This window comes from Oxyura jamaicensis, chromosome 3 (genome assembly GCF_011077185.1).
Source record: "Oxyura jamaicensis isolate SHBP4307 breed ruddy duck chromosome 3, BPBGC_Ojam_1.0, whole genome shotgun sequence".
Taxonomy (NCBI): domain Eukaryota; kingdom Metazoa; phylum Chordata; class Aves; order Anseriformes; family Anatidae; genus Oxyura; species Oxyura jamaicensis.
This window is the reverse complement of record NC_048895.1, coordinates 9,961,058-9,985,339: the sequence shown is the minus strand read 5'-3', so window position 1 is coordinate 9,985,339 and position 24,282 is coordinate 9,961,058. Positions and strand designations below refer to the sequence as shown.

The following is a 24,282-nucleotide window of genomic DNA, read 5'->3' as shown; positions in this document are numbered from 1 at the left end:
TGTAGAAGAGCTGTTCTCCATGAGCAGATGAAAGCAGAGGCTGAACTGCAGGTATCTGAAGGTCTCTCAAGAATTTCAAGCCAGTTTTAGTGCACCTGTCAGTGGGAAAAGACTTATCTTGGTGTTGTTCCTGCAATTTCGGCTTCCAAAATTACCTTGGTTCCAATGGAGGAAAGAGATACAGAGCCATTTATCAACTACATTATTCGTGATAAATTTGCACAGCTGTAAGTAGGAATAGGCACATGGCAGAGCTGAGTCCCAGTACTGGCAGGTTGCTACCTCTGAATTTGTTAGCTTGGTCCCCAAGTCCTCCAGACATAACTGGAGCAGGCTGACCACAAGCAAAGAGGTGAGCTCGGCCTTTTTTCCTCATCCTGGCTACTATGTGTTCCTGCAAACTAATAGGTTGCCATCTCCCGATCACTGAAAGGTGGGTGGTGAAGCAATCAAAAGAAATAAATTCCCTCAGTGTTTGATCACGTGTGCTCTTCTCTTTCATCCCACCTAATGCAATTTCCTTCATAAAGAGCCTTTGAGATGAACAATAACTGAATAGAGACTGCACCTGTAATAAAAAATCAGTGCCGAGCTTTCTCAAGAGAGCAAGCAAAGATAAACTTGCATCTTTATTCCAGGCTGAAATTAAGGGGCCTCACTGCTTCTCAAAAGCTGTATTATTTTGTTATGAAGTTTCTATGTCTCTGCGTTCTTGGCACAGCTCTGTAATAACAAGAGCAGTTTTGGAATTGCTCTTGTCTCTTAAGTATGTTTCTGGAAGAAAAGTTAAATTGGAATTAGCAAAAATAGCCATTTTCCATTTGCATGAAATCACACTACCTGCAACCCAGTTTGCAAGCCACAGCGACATATGGAGACTACTGCTCCTGATCATCTTTTATCTGTAAGCCTCAGTACATTCAGGAATGGGGGATGTGGAAGCGCCATGTAGCAGGAAGATTAATTGAAAGGACGTTGTAAAATCCCATTAATTTGCAGTTTTCTTCCTTGTCAGTGTTGAAGGGCACAAGGTGGGAGCAAACTTACCTGAATTATTTTTGCTCGGATGCAGAACTCTTTTTGTGGCACAGAGGAGAAGGCGTCACCCGGAGCTAGTCCTTCCAGGGTACCCCATCACTCCTGTGTAACACAGGAGCACTGCTTTCTCCTCTGGGGAGGGGAGAATCCGGTGTCACATAAGCAGCTCTATCAGCCTCCAACTACCATACAAAAACAAGGGCATCGTTTCCTTGGCATACCACAGACATGCTGTGCTGATGCATCACCACCAGTATGGAAAAAATGGACACTTAAAAAGAATAAAACCAACAGGCATTGAATAAAAGTAGAAATAATGTTCCAAGCAAGAAGCGGTCTTTCCTGCATGTTTTTCTCTGTGAGGAACACTTTAGCCAAGAGTGTTGTAGACACTTAACAGGGTCAAAGGGAAAATAAGTTCCTGGAAGACAAAACCACTGCCTACTCTGCCTGTTTCCCTCATCAGGGAACTGACATCTGTCGTCAGACCAAGGACACCTCAGTATACCTAGGATTATAAGTACCAGCCATCAAACCACTTCCTCGCAGTGATCACTTACTGTCCTTACAGCCCCTTTCTAGCAACAGTTCAAGCACTTCGATCTAATGAAACAAAGCATCATTGCAGTATTTCATGCTCTGAATTGACTCTCACGGTATATTATAACTCCCTTTTGGGATTGCTTGCGCTTGAACCAATTGCATTTGAAAAAAACAGCTATATAGGTACATTTCTGAAATAAAAGTGAAATTGGAACTATCAGAAATAGCCATCCTCATGCTCACATGAAATCACACTACCTGTAACCCAGTTTGCAAACCATTTGTCATCACTTAACAGATTTTTCCATTCACACTTTCCAGACACAGCTACTGAATACACTTATCAGCTGTGCTTTCTGTAAATGCAAGTCTTTATTTTTGCCTTTAGGAGAACGCATTCTGATTTAAAGACCAAAAAGGTGTTATGCAGAATGAGAACCGCTCATACACCATCCTTTATTTTCTTCTGTTGAGAAGTGCATCTCTTCTCCAAGTTCTTGTCTAACTACATATAAATGCTGTTCAATAGCAAGCTGACCCCCACCACTCATTTATGTCAATTGCTGGAATGCTGAAATGCAGACTACTGCAACAGACTAATCCTTTATGCAGTTACAGCACAGCTTTAACAGCAACATTATTGCCCCCAGCACACAAACCAGTGATGTAATCTCTGCTACAGAAAAAAAAAAAAAACACAAGAATTTTCATGAAATCTTTGGCATAACTTTATTCCTATCTCAATGCAATGAACACCTTTTCCCATTAATCTGTTAATATGAGTAGTTTTAAATAGAGGTAAAGCATTCTAGAGCTACAATTTAAAATGCTAAATATCCAGGAGAACACAAACCTGTATCCGAATGCTTTCAAAATGTCTCAGTGTGAGTAGCAGAATAAAAAAAATGCAACTTTCTTCATAGACAGACTTGACAAACCGAGACCAACTCAGAAGTTCCAGTTAAACTATAACTTCACCTCAGCCTCTGCTTACATTACAAAATCATCAAAAAAAAACAAAAAACCACAAGAGTTACCACCACTTGACCACGAAGAGTAGGCCTGTAGTATATTTGACTCAAGCATTACCTGCCCACACATCAAAACAAAAACAATTCTCTTCCAAAGCTCCACACAGGTACACCCACAAACATGTTAAGACATATCACTTAGGATGCTTTTTATAACTGAGTACTAAAAGAGCATTACTAAAACTTCACTGAATTAACATAATTGCACCATAAAAAAAAAAAAAAGATTGTGTTTTTGTGTATGGGCCATTGTTTTTCAAGGCTGTGGTAATTGTATGCTATCTGAAGTGTTATACTTTCTATATTTTCTGTTCTTCTGGTAAAGCCTTACCTGTTTTATTTGTACAGTCAATAATTCTCTCACTATGAAAAAAGCCTTTTATTGAAAACTTCTACAAGAACACAAATGATCACAACTAAAGCAGGAATCTAGCACAATGGGTGCCAATTTATTTTTTACAAAAAAATTACAATCCAAGAAAAAAAGCCTACACAAATCAGTATGAAATATCAAAGTTCACAAACTACATGACAAGAAAGTAAGAGTTCTTGCAATGTAAAGAAAAAAGCTTCAAGCGCTTCAAGAGCTGCATCCTGTTTTCGTATCTTTCACGATGTAACTTTTGTTCTAGAAATGATTTCGTTCACAAAACTGTTGTTCTTTGCCAACACATCAGTTCTCAGCTGCTTCAGCTTGATTTTGATGTCTTCTTCTGACATATCTTTCAGGGGCAATGCTTTCACTTGACTAAGAAAATCCTGAATGATCTTTTCACCTTCCTAAAATGGAGTGAGGGGAAGAAAGAAGAAAAGAAAACAGAACATTTGGATACTTTCCAGAAGCTCTTTTCCAAATTATACCATAAATACAAAGTATTATTCAGCACCAGAAACCTTTTACAGGAAAAAATTTTTGGACTTGCTATCGTGGTGCCAACACCAGAACAACATGCAGTTATGCTGGTGTCAGGAGTTCTTTCCCAGACATAAGCTGATCAGCAGAAGCAATGTTTACCATTGAGAGCTCCTACGGGTGTTCCACATTTAATTCCAGTACACAACCACAGTAGGAGAGGTTTGCAAGCTAGAGAGGCTGTATTATCCAAACCAGTTACTTTTTGGAAGAACTGGAAATCCAAATCAATGTTTCCATATGCAAAAGCAAAGAACAACTTGTTACCAAGCAACTGGAGAGTGGCTCTCAGCACTGAGAACAGATGATAATTAACTTTTATGCATATGCTTTTACACAAACAGGCGAAGTGGAAATTCTAAACAATTTGAAATGAATAACAAGAACAAACATTTTAATGAATTGTGTTCAGGATTTCTGTATCAGAAACAATTTGCCCAGAACACAGACTTCTGCCTAGTCCTCTGCGTTTTCTACATTAGCTACTCTGCCACAAAGCATTCATACTTTCATTTCAATATTTAGGACTAATGCAGTGTCCATTCAGTGAGGAATTCTCCAAAGCACTTGGAAATACAATAGTACGATTGTGCCTCTAAATATGTTAATGAAGGTAGACAAATTGCCTGGATAAGAAATCTAATGCTATGCCATTCTATTGCCTAGATAGATTTTAATATATTATGTATTACTGAATTATCAAAGAATAAAATATGACACTGTATTTGTCAGAAGTGTTTGCCTTGTCAATTTAATTTACAACAAATTAACATCACACAGCCAGATCCAACTAATTGGAAAAATACTTCACCATGGTATCTAGAAAGTTGGCAAAGGAAAGGTAATAGAGCAGCTGCTGCAGCTGGAGGGGGGAACCTCCTAATACCAACAGGTAAGACAAAACAGATCATTCATCTATAACACTTACTCTATCTGTAACATGCTTACTGAGACAAGGAAACATGCAGTGGGCCTCTGAAACTGAAAGTAAAGGAGCAGCCTCTTTCTAGAGCAAAGGCTTTTTACATGTAGAAAGCTCTTTGGATATGATTAACAGTTCAAGAACAGATCTGAACAGAATCACGTTGAGCTCAAAGGAATTAGTGCTAACAAGCCCTCAGAAAAAAAAGAGGGGAGAGAAAACCAGGTGCAACCCACCTGCAGAGCCAAGAATAACCTAAACAACAACTACAAAAGCTACAAAGTAAGTCTCAAGAGATGTTGTATACAAACTAAGTAGCCAGCAAAAGCAATGAACAGGAAAGAAAATCCCAAAGAACAGCTAGAGGCATGGTCCCGTGAACACCTTCAGTTCTATGCCAATCAGACCAACTGCTGATCACGATTCTTTAAGAAAAAATATATATATTTAATTTTTATGAGTAAGTCTTTAGATAAAGTTCTTGCCCTAGCATAATGTGAAATGAATTAAAACCAAAACTCACTACCATTGAACATCTCTTCATAACAAACTTCATAGCTAAAACATTTTATTACGGAAAAACAGGAGCACGTTTAATTATGATCAAGCTTCTGGGGAAAGTTGAATCCTAGAACTATTTTGCTTGAGCTACTCTGGCTAAATAAATGGGGAAAAAAAAAAGGCATTTATTTTGGCAAACCTCTCTTTCTCTGTAGAATTTTTTGGATGGTGGTTCTCCTTCAGATTCCTTGGACTTGCCAATGTTTTGAAACTCCTCCAGTTGCAGTGCCTTCTCTCTTGCACTTTCTATCACATGTTTTGGGAAAGCTGCCAACTCTGCTACGTGTATTCCAAAACTCTGGTCACAAACACCTGGGTTGAGAGAAAAACAGCCTGTAAAGAAATCTCAAGAGGTGATAAGGCCATGCACACAGAGATTATGTGAACAAATTCCCTGTTCTGAAAAAGTGTGTGATATAGTTTGGTTTTCACAGTATATTTTGATTTAGCTTTTGGACTATATATGGTAACACAGATTACAGAATATGCTCTTATTAAATTAAGCTGCCTTAGAGCAGTAACTGCAGAGGTCCAGAAGTGCTTCAGGAAGAAAAAAAAATTCAGGCAGAAAGAGTACTCTAGTACTTGAATGAAACAGAACGAATTTTTTCATTAAAGTACTTCAGCACAATCTGTAGAAAATAACCATCTGCATCATTTGTATAATTATACAAAAACTGCATTTATGCTTATATATTAAAAAAATGGTGTGGTACACTCTCAATCCTCCTCCTCCTCCTCTTTTCTGTCAGTCCCACATAGCTTCCTAGTCTCCAGGAGGAGTTTAATTATATCAAAACCTTTCAACTTCATGTTTACACTGACTTCAATTAATATACTGTTTATAACATTGGGTTGAGAATTAAAGTTCTCACACTTGCTCAGAATATGTCAATTATACACAGTTACATAAAAATATTTGCACTTCGCTATCAAAAGCCCTTTGATACAATCCATTAACTCCAATTGTTTACATTGCCATCATTCCAATTGGCCACCCCAAATATGACTACATCCTTTTAATTCTGGTCTTCAGCGAGGAGTAATAATAAATGAATTATACATTCAAAATGACACTTCACTAAGGATCTATTAAACACTGAGTAACTGAAAAATAGGCAAATAAAAATCTGGCATTTAGATTTTTTCCATTTCATCAACATTGTAATCACTCAGGTTCCTTATAGGAAATTAAGATTTCAAAGGAGAAATTAGTTTTCCTGATTTTGTATTAAGAACATATACCTCCACAGACACAAATTAACTCAGATTTCTGTTGAGAAAGTCCTGAACAGAGGCCTGGAAAACTGTACCCCTCATACCCTTTTCATGAAAAGAGGGATGAAAATACTCTATAAAAAGTTCAATGTCTTGTCTTTTAGATTTAGTTATACATTGCAAATTATGTGAAACCTGTTGTTTGTTTCAAAACAAAACTGGATGTGAGGTGCATGCACTTACATTCTTGCTTCGACAACGCAATTCCTCCCAAAAGGGAAAGAGCACAACACTAAAAGCAAAACCTTATAAGAAATGCCTCCAGTTTGAGACTAGCTAGTTTAAGATGAAGATTTCATAATGTCGCACCTAATCTGACTGAGGTTTAAAAAGATACAAACTATTGTGCCTCTGTACTCAATAGCTCTTCCAAGAAAAATGGTCACATGAAAAAACACTACACATACAAAGAAAAGATGTGCATGACTAAAATTGGGAAAAGAGGTCGAAGAAAAGCATGAAACCTCTTTTCTAGAGATTTCACCAAAGACCAGAATAGGTGAATTGATACATCTCTAAAAAAAGGAGTAGGTGATCCAAGAGAAAATTCACCCACCTACTTGGGGCATGTTAGTTTTGTGCTTTGCTTTTTTTTTCTCCTATTGTAATAGTTGCTAAGTTTACCTTTTCACCATTTATACAGTCTTACCTGCCTTGACACGGTAAAGCATTGTCAGTGTGTCGTCACTGGTTAGAGCAGTAACATGTAGGTTATTTACTGTTGGGACTTGATCAGCAAGTGCTGTCAGTTCATGAAAGTGTGTAGCAAACATACAGAAAGCACAGATTTTGCTAGCAATGTATTCTGAAATAGCCCATGCTAAGCCAAAGCCGTCGTAGGTAGAAGTTCCTCTTCCCAGCTCATCAATGATTATTAGGGAGTTTTCAGATGCTGTCCTAAAACAGAAAAGCATTAAGTTTGAGAAAAGTTCAATCTCAATATGGTTATTCTGGATATCGGAGTACCAGAAGTTATGTTCCAAATTAGGCTTTCTTTGGCCTTTTTAGACTTTGCATCCTGGTAGCACCTCTGTATGACCACTGAAATCAACAATAGGCTACTTCAAGAACTTACAGTCCTCCTATAAAGAACTTGATATCCTCCACTGAGATCCTACATAAAAGAAAATCTTGAGATGCATCGTTCTTAGAGCACGTCCTTTCCCATCAACCCTAACCTACAAAAACAAATAAGCACAGGACTTACCTAAGGATTGAAGCAGTTTCCAACATTTCAGCCATGAAAGTAGACACGCCTTTCAGCTGACTGTCTCCAGCTCCTACCCGAGCCAGGATACAATCCACAATGGTTATTTCTGCAGAGTCACAGGGCACAAAGCACCCAATTTGGGCCATAAGAACAATCACCCCTGTCTGTCGGATGTACGTTGATTTTCCCCCCATGTTAGGGCCTAAAGAAGAAATTTTGCAAAGGAATTCAAAAACGTCATCTTTTACCATTCAGCATTCCTTTTAAAGGAGAACGGGCTCTTAGAACAAAAAACACGTAAACTTCTTACTTTTCTGCCAGGAGAGAGAGAACCAGACTTGTCTAACAGGTGCAACAAGTAGCTCTGCCAGTAATAGTAGAGGTGGCATGTCTTACTGAATGCTTTTTTTTTTGTTGTGGTGGTGGTTTTTTTTTTTTTTTCCTTTTTTTTTTTTTTTTTTTGTCTCAGAAGTCATATAAAAGACATGTTCATACCAAATCCTAATAAGCTTTCATTTTAAAGTCATCAGCATTGCTGCTTAGGAACAAAAATAATTTGCTTTCACTTCAAACTACAATTACAAGTTGTCCATAAAGATGAAATAGCTTAGTTACCGACTGGGTACAAGCTTTCTGTTAATTTAAGTTACAATCTAAAGGGATTCTGAATCATCATCAAAAACAGATATTATGAAATTAGATTTTAACTAAGTGCAAATGAAATAAAAAGCATTTTCAAAAAAAATGATCACCTGACTTTTGCTAACCAGAAAAATAAGTGTATTGCCACACATTTATTCAGATTCTTGCAGTTTTTTGATTGTTAGAAATGTTCATCAATCATTCTCTAATTTCAGATCTTCGCTACTCAGAATGTGTCAAGCACATCTGAATGAAAATTAAAATTAAATGTATAAACACTAAAAGTGTTTTCCTGTACAGTAAAATTATCTTAATTACACCAAGAATGGGGAGAAAAAAGGTAGTCATTAAAACACGTTTTGCATTTTAAATCAACTTCATCAGTAAAAGAAAACATTAACAAAGTGGGTGTTTAAAATCTTGTCTACAGAAGATGCCTTCGTGGCTACGGTACAATTGGTGCCTAATGGAATTTTCCAAATCACTTCAGGAAGTTCAGGTTCTCCAGCTCCTGAGGTCATCTGGCTTGTGAAGTGACATTCAGTAAGGCACAGAATAGAAGCATTAAGGAATTGATTTCTTACTTCCTAGTAAGAAATTACTTCCTTCACAGCAGCCTGTCTCTTCTTCCCAAATGAATACTTCTAAATTAGTGACCACCTTCTCCAAACAGTGCACTCTAACTAGAATTGTAAAATCTAATTCTATGATTAATAGTTTGGAAGACCTATTTATGTGCATAAGCTTCCCTAATATCCACTACCACGGGAATCATTTGACAAGAACCCTGTAGACACTTTTAAATATGTATGTATAAAATAAACAATAGGTTACAAATATATACATAATAAATCAGTTGCAAACATCCAACCTTCTTTTCCAGAGCTAAATCTTAGCCTACATACAGCCACATGAATAACAATCTAGTTGCTCTCCCTTTGTTGATTAGAAAAATTGTTCTGACATAACTTCTCCCATCCCTGGCCCCCCCCTTTATAAAAAAGACTAGAAATAACTTTTTAAGACTATAAATAACTTTTTAAAAAAGTTAAAATCTAAAAGACAAGTGAAAAAGGTACAAACACTTACCAGTAATAATGTGGAACATCTGCTTGCCCTTCTCAAACGTAATGTCATTGGGGATGAAGGCCACTTCATCTTGCACTTCAAGGCAAGGATGCCTGGCACCTTTCAGCACAATCCTTCCTTGTCCCTTTTCCAAAATGACAGGACGGACATAGGGCACTGGTGCTCCATTTGACACGTGAGCAAAACTGACAATTGCATCTAAATGAGCTATTACATCATTCATACTCTGTATTGGCTCTGCATAACCTGGTTTTGATTACAGAGAGAGAAATTCAATGTTTTTTTTCTTCTTGTTGAAAAAATATCTTAAAGCATATAGTGAGCATCAAAATTTAATTCATCTGCATTGAAATGTTTTTTCCTCAAGATACCAGTCACCTTCTGTGACAAACTCTGATGCAACCCTTAAGTTTCTGTACTTTGAGTACAAACGGGACTTCATCAGACTCAGAAAAAAAGAGGTGAGGCCATGTTGATTGTTTTGCCTTAAAAATAGACAATGACAAACAGGTATCTTAGTGTGGGAATGCAAATACTCACAAAGGCAAGAAGGCTGGAAATCCAAGCCATTTCCTTCCCCAGTAATACACTCAACTTTGCAGCAAAGGTAGTGGAGACAAAGCACTGACAACTCAGACACAGCACTGTGCAACCACTTATGTCTGTGCCGATTATGTTACGGAGGGGTCTGTAAAAAACAGTAATCTCAAGTGACTAGATTAGATGACGCGGGATGCTCGGTACCAACTTTGGTTTTAAGTTTTCGAGGGTTTGGGTTTTTTTTGGAGGTAGGGGAGATGGAAGGGGCTTCCGGTGAAAGGGATGACGGCCTGTAGAGGTAAAGCATATAACATCTGCAAAGGGGATGCAGAAAGGGGATGTAGGAAGAGGTGAGTAGTGACTTTCAGAAAGACTCTCATCTTTAGAAAATACATTTACTATTCTAACATCATTTTCTGAACTTTGTTAGGTATAGATCATTAAAAGGACTTCAAGTCACTTTCACTACAAATTACACATTTAATTGTCTTTTTCATTAAACTGCCTCCACTGGGGGAAAAAATTGCCTTTTTTCCACACCTATACACTTATAAGTCTATTACTACATACCACAAACCTTAAGCAGCAGAAAGACTTTTTTAAAAACATACTAGGTATTTATAGGTGACATTGCAGCTATTCCTGCTATATAATACTCAATTTAGCTTTCCAGATACATATACAAACCTCGCTACGCTACACACAAAAAAAGATCACTTCAAGATTACCAAAATACAAAAAAATATATATATTTTGTAATATACTGCCAAGCTCCCTACCATAACAGCAGGTCAAAGATTTCCACTGTAACTTCATATGTTGAAATCTACTTATATTCAGCTTTAAAAGTGCTTTCCTATCTTTAACACATTTGCCCTTAGCTTAAGATGCATTACGGCTTTCACTTTCTACTTCTCAATTTCAAGGACCTGATCTAGTGGGTGGCATCCCTTCCCATGGCACGGGGGTTAGAACTAGATGATCTGTAAGGTCCCTTCCAACCCAAGCCATTCTGTGATTCTGTGATTTGTTCTGCTGGAACTTGTGCTTTTAAGAGACAATATTTACAGAATCCTCCAGACTGAAATTTCCTGGTATATCTTCTCCTTTTGGTAAAGAACCATAAAGATTCTCTGCCTGTAGGTAAGCAATCTGGTAGCAAAAATACAGGAAAATTAATTAGGAAAACAACAGATTTTTATTGTGCTATATAAATGATGACTAACTTGTGCTTCTATGGCATACCAACATTCTTTCATCACAGTCCCAAGGTCCTGTTACCTCAGTTCCTCGTTGCCTTTTACCTAGCCTGCTGTTTGGGTAGGGTTGCCCACAGTCAGAGAGGGAAGATCATAGATGTGGCCTTAATGGACACTTTTTTTTTTCTCCCTGTTAAGGGACAAGGGGCACATGCCCCATCACTGCACATTTGTAGCAACTCCAGGAAAAGGTGTGACCAGAAGACGACATAGTTCAAAGTTTCAACAACTCCCTAAAGACCAAAACCCATTTCACGCATTAATTATTTGGGGAAGGTTAAGGTCCCTCTCTGCATAAGGACCTACAAAGTCCTACAGCAAGTCCTCCCAGCATTGCAGACTGTCACACACATCAACACCGATGCATTCACCTGAAGCTATGTTAATGATTTGTTTAACAATCACCTGAAGCAATGTTAATGATTTCCTTAACAATCGCATCCTGAGCCTCTTCATATTCTTCTCTGTTCTTTATATATTCTTCATTGACGGCACTCAGTTTGCTGTGAACAAAACCACATTTATAAGTTGTGATGTCCTCTGTCTTCACTGCTACAACATGTAACTTCTGGCCACATCATCTATGAGTCAGTACCAGAAATCCCCACCTGTTTTAACAACTGGGTTCAACCCAAAGACCACAAAACAGCTAACCTACAACTCAGCCAGATTCAGCTAACCTACAACTCAGTCTGCCTCAACTATTTCTGAGTTGAAAATCATCCACAAGGGCCAAACCAGCAATTCTAGCAACTCCAAACACAAGCATTCTTAAAAGGCTTACAGTGTAGTTATATGTTATGGACAAGCTAAGTGCTATGAATTTTCTCTTTAAACTGAATGTCTGGCCATCTTACTGAAAGATGTGGCACACTGCAGAGCTGGCAGAGAACTCCTGCCCAGCAACTAAATAACCGAGAGTCCTGTAACAGGCTTATTAGAGCTGAAGGCATTTAAGTTCTTCCATCCAGTAAAAACCTCAGTGAACTACTCTCACTAACAACTGGTTCTAGCCTTCAAAATAGGGTAAAGCAAAATTAAGAGAATATTTAAAACTATTGTTTGTTCTTTTCAAGCTATTCATCTTGTTTTTTGGAACAGTTAGTAGGACTGAATATGAAACATGGATATCCAGGTAGTGCATCTCCATTATAGATAGAAACCTTCTACTTCACATATCTTTATAGAAAGAACTGTAACTATTAACTAAGCACAGAGAATTCTGCTTTGTTAGCAAACTACAAGATTTTTCCTTATAAAAGTAACAGACGACACTTAAAGTAGAGGTTCTAGTACCATCTCCTATGTTCTGGAAAAGCCTAACTTTGTCATTACATTTAGATTTGCAACACATTTATAACAAAAAAAAATCAGGAATAAATATTTAGAAAAAGTATCATTGTAATAAATGTTAAAACAAAACATAACTAAGGTTTTTACTTTGTCCATTTAAGTAAATTGGTGTGAAATACACAAACGTTGGTTGGTGTGAAATACATAAATATTTTTGCCATCGTTTTCAAAGCAAAGGATTTATTACTTAAGAAAGTGAGTGATTAACAGTAACAGTCACTATTGGTAATAGCACAGGCTTGAAACTAACCCTGCCCTGTACACCTGTCAATCAAGATACTTCTCAAGAAACCCACTTCTGTGATGTGAATTCCAGCAGGAACTGTTATACCTGAAGTGACAGTCACATGGTTTATCTGAAACAGACTGTGTGATGTATTAGTCTCTGCTGTTTTAACCATTCTATATATAACACATTAAACAGACAAGAAAAAACTTCTCAGGGATCTGAAGTCCAAGTGGTAGTTGATTATCTGTAGCATTTCTTGGGGTTGATACTGTTGGATTAACAACCTGCATGATGGGACTGAATGCACTTTCACATGTGCTTTCAGCAAGGTTATAAACACCACCACATTAAGGGGAGCCATCAGTACACTTCAGGACAGGACTGCCATTCACTGGGATATCAGCAGACCAAGGAAATAGGTGGACAATTTCAAACACAGGTAGATGCAAAGTCCAGCACATGGGATGAAATAACTCCATGTAACAGTACAGACTGGGGTCCAAATGCCTATCGAACAGCTTTGCATAAAAGAGCTGGGCGACACAGTGGACAAGCTGAATACAAACCAGCTCTGTGTGCTTGAGGCAAAGGCCAAGTTCATACTAGCTGTACCAGTAAGAATGTAGCCAGCATGTCAAAAGGTGGTTCTTCCCCTTTACTTTTGTGGCCACATCTGCAACGCTGTCTTCAATTTCAACTTTCCAGTGTAAAAGAGACATTGAGCTTGCAGCAGATGGCCACCACAAAGCTTTCAAGCTGGTGCACATGGCATACAAGGATAGGCTGAGAGAAGTGTGTTTATTCAGTCTGGAGAGGAGAGGTGTCAGACTCTTCTTGGAAGTACAGAGCAAAAGGATGAGATACTAAATACCCAAGCTGCTACAAGGGAAGTTCTCACTAGATCTGATGAAGAAAGTTTTCATAAAGAGTGGTTAAGTGTTGGAATTTGTGCCCCAACAGGTTATGAAGGGATGCTTGAAGCACAGGCAACTGAACAAGACCTTGAGCTACCTTATCTAATTTGCATCTAACTTCAACGGTGGCTCTGCTTTAAGTGAGGGTTTGGACCAGTTAACCTCAAGAGATTTCCTTCAACTTAAGTGTCATAGATTCATAGTATACCCTGATTTGGAAGGGACCCACAAGAGTCATCAAGTTCAACTCCTGGCTCCCCACAGAGCCACCCAGAAATCAAATCATGTCTGAGAAGGTTGTGCAAATGCTTTTTGAACTCCAGCAAAATGGTGTCATGAGCATTTCCCTGGGGAGCCTGTTCCAGTGCTCTACCACCCTCTCAGTAAAGAATCTTCTCCTAATATGCAATCTGAACCTCCCCTGATGTAGCTTCGTTTCATTGCCTTGGGTCCTATCACTGTCTCCAGAGCGATCAGTGCTTCCCACTTTGCTCCCCTTCATGAGGAAGCTGTAGGCCATGATGAGGCTTCCCCTTAGTCTCCTCTTCTCTAGGTTGAAAAAAAAACAACTGATTTGAGATGGTCCTCATACATTCTCCCCTCCAGACCTTTCACCATCACTAGTGCCTTCCTTTGGACACTCTCTGATGGTTTTATGTCCTTCAAATATTATGGTGCCCAAAATTGCACACAGTACTCGAGGTGAGGCCACATCAGTGCAGAATAGAGTGGGACAATCTCTATATCACAGCTATGCTGTGCTTGATGCACCCCAGGATGCAGTTGGCCCTTTGGCTGCCAGGGCACACTGTTGACTCATATTCAACTTTTCACTGACTCAAACCCCCAGATCCCTTTCTATATGGCTGCCCTCCAGCCTCTTGTCCCTCGGTCTGTGAACGTATCTAGAGTTACCCCATCCCAGGTACAGAACCTGGGACTTGCTATCGTTAAACTTCATGCAGTTGGTGGTTGCTGAGACCTCTAATTTGTCAAGTAATTTCATGATTTTTCATAGACAACTTTCTACATAGGCAACTTCTTTACTTCTGCATTAAAATAATGAAATTCTGAGAGAGACGATGACTGGATTAGTCCTTGCTCCTCCTAAAAACTTTCAAAAAGAGCTAAAAATTCAACAAAAAGTACAGACTTGGCTGTACCTGTGACAGCTTCTGTCTGGACAAGGAGAACCTGAAACAGCCATGAAAGCAATTAACCTAAAGGTTTCAAATTTTTAAATGGCTTAATCCACAGAACCACAGAATGGAAGTCCAATACATGCTGTTATCTTTGGTGGTGCTTTTAACATGGATCAGAAAAGGTAATTACCAACAAAACTGCTGCATGTCATATTTGGAGACAAACATAAATAGCTCTTTTCCATTGCAGCTTATGAAAGTGTCTGTATAAACACTCACACTGAATGTAATTACGCTGTTAGGTGTAGCTAAAACAGAGAAATTAGCCAAAGTTAAAAAGGAGCAAAAATAGCTAACAGTTGGCAAAGGAAATGGAGAATGCAGGCATGTGCTTTTAACAGAAACTGCATGACTTCTCCTCCCTCATGCCAGTCTTGCTCAGTTATCTCAGTATCTGTAAGCCAATTAAAAAGATGAAAATTCAGCCATTTAAGATGTATAAAAAACTGTTTATTGGCAATATTATAAAGAAAGGAGTAATTGTTTCTTTTACAAAACACTTTCAAAACTACCAATATGATTTCATACCTGTTAGTAAATTTCACACCATTCTTCTGTGTATCAGTTATCTTGTATTTTGAATTGTTCCGGAGGACTTTTTCCTCCTTGCAAGTAATTCGAAAGTGATGTCCAAACTGTGCATTTGACTCCAGTTTAATACTTTTGCCAGCTTCCAAACCTTTCAGATGAAAGGAGAAGAAAAAAAAAAAAAAGGAAAGAAAACAAAAATAAAACGATGTTATTAAAAACCCTTCAGCCTGTGTTATTTCTGTGCAATAATCCCAGACTGTATGACATAACTTCTTGGATATGCTATTCAGTATACTTGCTTTGGTTCTGCACACGTATGAAAAACGTCCAAGCCAAACAAAGGTTTACTGTTTCATTCTCTGCTCTTACCTTTGATATACCCGCAAACTGCATATGGAGATGAGGTGTGTATCAGTAGTATATTGCTACATATTCTCCAGATATAAGAAAAACGTTCAAAACACACTACAAGGACATTCTGTATTGCTGTTGTAAGCACAGCACATAGTCTTGTGATTCTTTTACTAACTTCTGCTGGTGAAATTTCTCATCCTTACATAATCTTGTCTGTCTTTCTTTTCATTCAGATAGCATGTTACATTTTTTTAAAAAAGTATTAAAAAAATAAAAATATAAAAAACATAAGACAAACAACATGCAAGCCCTTAAGTGTATAGTCTAAAATACTGACAGTGATTCCTGTTTTCCTTGCCACATTTGCATTAAAAATTGTCATTTAATTTTAAAGTTGCTCTTTAAAAGCCCTATTTGTCAACTGCATATTGATTATCCTATACAAAAAAAAAAAATCTATTCTTTAAATGTCATGTGTAAGCAAATGAGACATTTTACAAAGAAGTTCAAAGGAAAATTAGCATATCCTGAACAGATATCCAACGGAATGGACAGAAAAAAAAATGTTTCAATGCACATCCTCAAAGGATGTAAATTAAAACTAGGCTTATTCAAGAGTTAGAATTCCACAGTACATGGCAACATAGATAGTAATTTCTGAAATATTCTGTAATGCCATATTTGAAAAGTTGTAGCTCCAAAATCACTCAGTTTTCAATAGATCATACTGTGACAACTAAAGTCACTCCAAGCTAATCACGAAATCATAGAAACATCCCCTAACTCCTCTTTACCAGTTTACATCACTTGATCTCAAAACATTTTAAAAAGGAGGTAAGAATCAAAGGCAGTGCCATACCCTACCTAATTCTTTGGCTGCACTCTGTAAGAAGGACTGCATGTTTTCTTCCAGTTCGTTCATCTTCTCTCTTAATTCTGTCAAGTTAGGATCAAAAGAAGCCTTGACAAGAAATTCATGATTCTCCACCTAGGGGAAAAATATATATATATAAATTGTAGGATTATCATCAATAATAAAAAAAAATAATCTCCCTGATCATACACAGTGAAATTAATTTACTTAATCACTTATTCAATTTATTGGGCCTTTTTATACACAATTTTGTAATGCAGTACCATTTGTGATAATTGGAGTCTGATCCACCTACAAAATAAATGAGAATTTGCATCATGGACAACTGAACTTTCAGCGTCTATTTTCTCTGTGCAATTACCAGCACAGCAAAGCGTTTCACTCAGCCTGCTATTTCAGTTGCAGTTTTGTTGCATTCAACTATTTAACCAGAGATGTGGACACCACAAAATTATGCAATTTAAGATGACCCTCTTCAAACTTGGACACGTTGATAAAGCGGTATAAAAAAATTCCTTCCCTGTTATTAGCCCTGCTGATAGGGGTGCTCCTCCCTTAATATTTCTGCAAAAAGAACAGTAATGAATATTTATGACAGAACATATAGCAGAAATGACCATTCCTGTTTTTATAGGGCAAATCCCTGTTCTGAAACAAAGAACAGGCTGAAAAGGCTAAGAATGACAGCCTTTGTCATTACTGGCCAGACCAATCCCAACGCTGATGACACTTTGATACCTGCACGTTTACTTATGTAAAGTAAGATGCAACTGAGTCTTGTTTCCAAGTGTTTCTGAATTAATGAGTTGACAGTAAATGATTTGGAGACACAGGGACTATATTGAGCTAGCTAACTAATCTGAAAAGCAAGTCCTTCTGTAAAAGGCTGTGCTCTGTACTAAAACTAAAATCCTGCATAATGAAAGCACTAACAAAATTTAGAGAAGGTTGGAGTAGATGATTTTCAAAGGCCCTTTATGAAATAAAGGAATAGAAGTGACAGTTTCTTAACTTTATTTAATGAAACAGCTAGGTAAATGAATAGCCACAACCCACGCGTTTTGAACTCAGATTTTTTTTTAATATCAGAAGGCTTGCCCTGAATAGATTACTGACATAATTTAGTTGCTATGACAACCTTTCCTTCAATCACACTTAGATTAGATCTCAATGTTTAATTTCAATTCCCTAAAAATCTAAGAGGAACTGCAAGTCAAAGGCTCAAGTTTTAACATTCATACTGAAAAGGCTTATTCTTCATAAAACCAGTGTTGATTTATCTGTAGCCATTTTAATTGATTCCAGTATTGTGAAGGAAAAGCAACCACAAATTCAACATATCAGATTCCACAGGTCTCAATTAAAAATAACTGACTCATCATTCTGTTTAGAAAAACAATAAATTATTTTTTAACGTAGAAGCTGAAAATAAATTTGAATAGCTGGACTATGAAGGGTGAAAGCTCAGAACAGCTGTTAGTTTTGAAGAAAACAGAGTTCCAGGGCATACAAAATTGCAGCAACAGATGGTCTGTAACTAGCATAAAGCTATAAATTTCTTCATTAGCATATATCATAAATTACAGCAACATGTCAGTCAAACAGTCTTAAAGAGTATAATGCAGCTGATGAATGCATACACAGTACAAAGAGGGGAAAAAACTACTTCTGCATCTGGTACAAAATACGCATGTTCAAAATTTTAAAGCCAGTACACTTTTGAAAAGTTCAACCAATTGCTGTTACTATCATGCCTAGTACATTATTTGGTAGGTCTCATTTCTACAGTGAGCTGAGATTGACATCTAAGGCAATTCTAAAAGCCTTCCAAGTTTTCAAAAATGACTGAAACATAAGAAACAAATATTAACTAAGTTTCTGAATAAGCAGAGCAAATAGTGATACTGCAAAAACATGTACATTTCTATGTGTAACGTACCAATTCTCCAACAAATACAAAGGAAAAAATATGTTAAAAATGCACCAAAAATATTGGCATTGTTTCACTTTTGGCAACTGGCACAGCCAAAAACATGAACCAAGTGTTCAACGTTAAACAATGATAAACCACTCACCTATACTTATCCCTTATCCTTTCCAGTACAGAATTAAGAAACAGAGCTGTTCCTTCTAGATTTCTTTGGCCATTTTTTCTCTGAAAAATGCCAGTTTTGCCTTGCAGGCTTAGTCCTGTTTGCAGCAGTATTTTATGAGCAGGTGTAGATGCAAAGCTAAATTAATTTTGGTAGCTTTCCCTCTAGTGAGAAATTTCTTTACCCTGGGAAGTCCATCTTTATACCTAGGTCAACCACTTTCCACAAAGGCAAACTGTTAGTTACAAAGACTTAATGTGACCACATAGAAGAAAATCTACTGAACTCTACAGAAGCAGAGAAACGGGTAACATACACACTCTGTCTACATCCTAGATTGGAGACACATCACAGTAACATTGAAGTGATGATAAAAGAAGCAGAAAAGTGACAAAATCATCTCCCCACTTTTAATAGTGAGTTTTCTAACAAGTTTCAGGACCATGGCATCCATGTACCCAAAGCATTTTTTCCACTGGCTACATCATTAAGCCAGTAGTGTGAATATCCTCTTGATATTCATCTGCTATATTAATATCAATCCTCATATATTAGCTTAGTTATTTATGGCTAACTACTTCAAATACAGATGATCAATTAACTTGGTGAGTGCAGAGCAGATTGAGAAGTTCAATAAGACACTTTAATTCTGAAATAAACCTGTTCACACCAGCCCATACCTTATCCATATCCAATGTTGTTTCTATCATCTCCAGAAACTTTGAGAAGTCAGAGTGAATATCATTAAGAGGTGTTATAAACACTGCTAACAACAACATCTGGTGAGTTCCTGTTAAGAACAAACAAGAAAAATGAATCAAATTAATTAATCGTTCAAAAAATCCACAACTTAACCAGAATTCACTTATCCAAGATAAACAGCACAACTATCTAGGTAGTGAATTTCCACAAAAATATGCATTCTGACTGGCTAGGATTGCTGTTGCTGTACTAAATTACCCCCTTACTATGCTGACACTATCTTATTTTGCATTTTCTTGTAACACACAGAAAAGAAATGGCGACCTTTATTTTTTAAGCTTGATTTTCATAGCACTGAGATCCTACTAATGACGATGAGGAGAAAGCCTGCCACATTACTCTTCTCCACAGCAGGAATATTTTACTACTTCAAAACCCAAAAGTGCTGTTCAAATTATGCCACTGATGCTTAAATGCAAAAATCTCATTAATTACAACTCAAAGTGCATTTGAAAACAGTCTTCAAAAGGAACACAGTATCGTATCAAGAGCTATCTGGACTGTAAGATACACAAAAATGCATACAATCAGCCAAGAATTCTTGAGACAAGCCAGTGTCAAAGACTACAAGACTGCTGCCCAACAGTTCAAGAGTTTCAGCTACACACTGATCGAAAAAGCTTTCTTGTACAAAAATTTTAGTATGTTCATTTTTAAGTATCTGACTGCTATTTCAGAATTCCAGTATATTTCAAAGACAAATGTCTTTAAGCTTTATTCCTGCAACAAAAGTACATATGAAAAATATAAGCTTTAGAAATCTATATACTCTTTCTTGGCATCATGAATGCATTATAAAACATTGAAAATAGACAGGGAATAGCATTACCTTCGTGTTTTTCTAGTGCTTTTACAACATTAGGCAGTTGATTAATAGCCTGATACATTCGATAACAGTCCTGTAAGGTTGCAGCTTGTCTCTGAAATTTCTTTGCCAGCCTGTTGAGATCTGGGAAGCGACGTAAAAGATCTTCTTGAAGGCTCTGACGTAGTTCTGGATCTACCACAAAAGCTTCGACCAAATTCAACCTAAATAAGATTTCATAACAAGGATTAGCATAGCATGGTCTGCAATTCCTTTGTCAGCAATTAGAAGAAAAACACTTATCTGTAAGTTTCTCTATCATTTCTTTATGGGTGCATGTTAGCCACGTTCCTGATGAGAGAGCAAGTTAAATCAGAACAATGCATAAGCTGAGAAAGCAAGGATATTCAGACTACATCATACTTGTGTCATTTTTCCTGTTGGGGTATTTAATGAACAGCATTGGGGTGAAACTATTTCAAACTGCTAACACCTGTTCAGTAGGCATTTTGAAGCTCAGAACCTTCTTTGAGATTAATCTTTTCCTTGACCATAAAAAAGGTCATCCAGTAATCTATGAAAGAACAGATACTTTGTATGGAAGAAAAACACTGTTCTTTGCAGACTTCAGCTACCTGTGCTCAAGGCCAACCTTGAAATAGTGGAGATGTGCAAATGTGTATCACAGAATCAGAATCCTTAAGGTTGGAAGATACTCCTGGACATTTTCTATTCCACCCAACTCTGCTCAAAGCAGGATCAGCTACAGCCAGTTACCAAGGACCATGTCCAGTCATGTTTTGGGTATCTTTAAGAATGGCTCCAGTAACAACCCCTGGAATACACCACTAGTTACTGACCTCCAGCTGGTCTTTATGCCCCTTACTACTACCACTTGACAGTTCAGCCAGTTTTCAGACCACCACACTACCTACTTATCTAGTCCACACTTCATTAGATGTAAAGGGAGGTAGTGACAAAAGGTTGCTAAGTCAAGATAAGCAATAATCACTGTTCTTCCCTTACCCAACTACCTAGTCATTTTGTCGTAAAAGGCTATCAGGTTGGTTAATCATGATTTTCCTTTCAAAAATCCATGCCAACTACTTCCAATCATTTTCTTATGCTTAGTATTTTTGGAAATGTTTTCTTGGATTATTTGCTCAATCACCTTTCCAAGAATGAAGATGAGGCTGACCAACCTCTAATTCCCTTCATAGTCCTTTTCGCCCTTCTTGAGGGCTGGAAGAAACCAAGTGTCAACTCCTGTCCTGCAGGAGCCTTCTGCAATTGCCATGACCTGAGATTATCAAGAGTGGTCTCTATGGCCACCTACCTTAGCACTCATGGGCATATTCCATTGGGTCCCATGGACTTTTTCGCTAACCTGATCGTCCTCTAATGAGGGTACGTGGTCTTTGCTCCAGACTTTACAACTGGTTTCACCTCATAGGGATTCCTGAGAATGACTGCATTTGGGAAAGACCATGCCTTGGATACTATTGTGTTCAGTTTTGGGCCCCTCACTGCAAGAAGGATATTGAATTACTCAAGCGTGTGCAGAGAAGAGCAATGAAGCTGGTGAAAGGACTAGAAAACAAGACATATGAGGAGTGACTGAGGGAACTGGGACTGTGTAGTCTGGAGAAGAGGAGGCCAATGGGAGATCTCAGTGCTCTCTAAAACTACCTGAAATGAGATTGCAGCAAGGAGGGTGTTGGTCCCTTTTCTCAGGTGACAAGTGATAGGATGTGAAGGATCCAACTTAGGATGATTGCATGATTGAAGTCTTAACAATTGCTGTTCTGTCCACTCACTTGGCCTATTTTGGTTTTCACTAAAAGTTAGGTCCTCTTTTGTGCCACCATCTTACTAGCTAGCTCCTATCCTGATCATTAGAGAATCTCTCCAGTACAGCTTCTAGACTCTTGAGCTCACTCTTTCCCTTTTCCTTTTTTTTTTCTTGCTTGTGCTTTTTACATAGTGCTGTACAAACAAATCTTTCATCCCATGATTCTTCCAGCTTGTTCAACAGCCTCTTGGAAAAGAACTTGTCAAGGGCATTTTGAAATGCCTAATTTATTCAGATTTTTATTCAACTTTTTTCTCCTTTGTCCCCTGTACTGACAAGTTCAAAGAGTTAAGATATGCACGATACAATTTTCTTCTGCCAAAACCGTGCTAATTAGACTAAGATCTCATGATCTTCCTGGTACTGTTCTATTTTTCCCTCCTGTATTTGCCAGCCACAAATACAAGGCTGACAGGTTTACATTCACACAACATTTTGCAGAACAGGTTTCTGTCCAGTAAGAATACATAAAAGGTTGCTGAATAGGAAGGGCTACATTAAGGTAACACAAGTATAAACCACATCTAATGCTCACAAGTAAAAATGAAATCAAGTGATAAGCTTTATATTAAAAACAACCTATGACTGAGGAAACAAAAAGAAAATACAGAAAGAAATAAAAACAAGAATCCAGGAAGGATGTAAACAAACACTTGAATAAGTTCTGTTTCAGCTCAATCCGTCCCAACTTTCCCCATAAACGCATGTCCACGCAGAAAGCCTGTAGTTCAGAAGCAGACGACACAAATTGTTGCACACCTCGCTCAGGGGTCTGCTAACCATGGAAAAGCCCAGTTGTACTGTGATGTTGTCCAAAGCTGACTAAGATACAAGTCACAGTCCCACCAATACTTACAAGCTAGCAGGAACCAGCACCGCCACCACAAAAAAGAGTGAAGTAGTATTGGTGTCCGGACGCTCTTCTCCACCCTGCCATACCCTCTCCAAGTCATGAGCGAACTTAATCAAGGGATCTGCAGGCAAATATCTGATGCCCTCAGGATGTATTCGTTACTAGAAACTGGCCTTTGTTCCGCTACGACAGGGTAGGTCTTTGGACTGAACTCCCAACTACTGTCTTTTAATCTCAAAGGTCTAATTTCAAGTTAGTATGAATTATGCTATTTCCTGCAGCTCTACTGAAGCAGTCCCTTGTGATACTGAGTCCAAAGTCTCATGGGCAGATTTAGACCCTAGAGGAGCTGAAAAATCATACTGCACACACTTCGGAGGGCTTGGTGCACACTGCGCACATCAGGCTCCCTTTTTAACCTGGAAGTTTATGTAACATAAGAGAAAGCCGCATCCAAACATCAGTCTTATGTCTTTTCTAATATTCCCCATTAATCCCCAAACTTATCATGAAAGCAATGCTGGATATTTGCAACTTCAGAATGGTTCATTTACAGATATGGATTCGGAATTCAGTACACGCATTCTACATAAAGTATACATCACGGAAACAACAGACTTTTCCCCACCCTCATTAATTGCTGGATGCATCGTTTGAGTATCATGTCAAAACCTAGGGACTGTAAATTAAAGCCCTTAGATTACATCTAGGGTACATGGCACAAAATAAATACTTTCTGTACCAATGAAGCAAAGCTTTGGAAGCTGTGTGCATTTGCTGTAAATTAATGAGCTCAGATTAAAAACCAAACAGGATTATCAAAAAAATCATCATTAACTTAATGTTCCCCCCCTCTTAAGATATTTCAGAATATAAGACAGCAATAAAGTAAGTTACCAAAATTCTTTGTTTTACACAAACGTTTAAACATTTTCTGACCTCAGATTAGCAAAGTAAAGAAGAAAATGATTCTTCAGCAGAAAAATAGAATTTTGGGTCTCATCCTTGCCAGCAAAGTACCATTTGATACAATTAATATCTTGCTCCTGAAGCAGGCTGCTGCAATGGCAATATTTTTAGACCCCAAGGGAAAGAAGTGTCTGGCATCATTCTGAGGCAGGCATATGCAAATAAATCACCAGGACACACGGAAATTCTGCTCTCCCTCCTCTAGCCAGAAAGCATGTCAATGCAAAGAACTGCCAGGCTCTGAGACACGCACACAAATTCCCCACAGTGAGAAGAAAGAGAAGCAGAAAGGAAACATTTTTTATTCACTTATAAGGCAAAGCTAGTAACACCCCTCGTAGTTCTATCACACACCTATCTTTTCATATGGCCAAGAACTGCAGGCTGCAAGCTGCATTTCCATGCAATAAGGAAAGGAATCTTCAGGAGCATTCCTACAGGCAGGCATTAACCAGAGCTTGTCAA

The 24,282-nt window shown here is 37.9% G+C and overlaps 1 protein-coding gene across 2 annotated transcripts in view; it reads right to left on the bottom strand.

The window, feature by feature from the left end:
• Positions 1–2,285: 2,285 nt before the first annotated feature.
• Positions 2,286–24,282, bottom strand: part of MSH2 (mutS homolog 2) — a 39,267-nt gene continuing 17,270 nt past the window's right edge. For both annotated transcript variants that reach the window (XM_035321169.1, XM_035321170.1), the window contains 10 exons: positions 20,168–20,367; positions 19,257–19,366; positions 16,474–16,597; positions 15,253–15,403; positions 11,432–11,529; positions 9,228–9,473; positions 7,494–7,698; positions 6,936–7,183; positions 5,148–5,320; positions 2,286–3,392 (listed from right to left, as the gene is read on the bottom strand). In XM_035321169.1, coding sequence (XP_035177060.1) covers positions 3,222–3,392; positions 5,148–5,320; positions 6,936–7,183; positions 7,494–7,698; positions 9,228–9,473; positions 11,432–11,529; positions 15,253–15,403; positions 16,474–16,597; positions 19,257–19,366; positions 20,168–20,367 — 1,726 coding nt within the window. In that variant the 3' untranslated portion in view covers positions 2,286–3,221. The remainder of the gene's footprint in view (positions 3,393–5,147; positions 5,321–6,935; positions 7,184–7,493; positions 7,699–9,227; positions 9,474–11,431; positions 11,530–15,252; positions 15,404–16,473; positions 16,598–19,256; positions 19,367–20,167; positions 20,368–24,282) is intronic.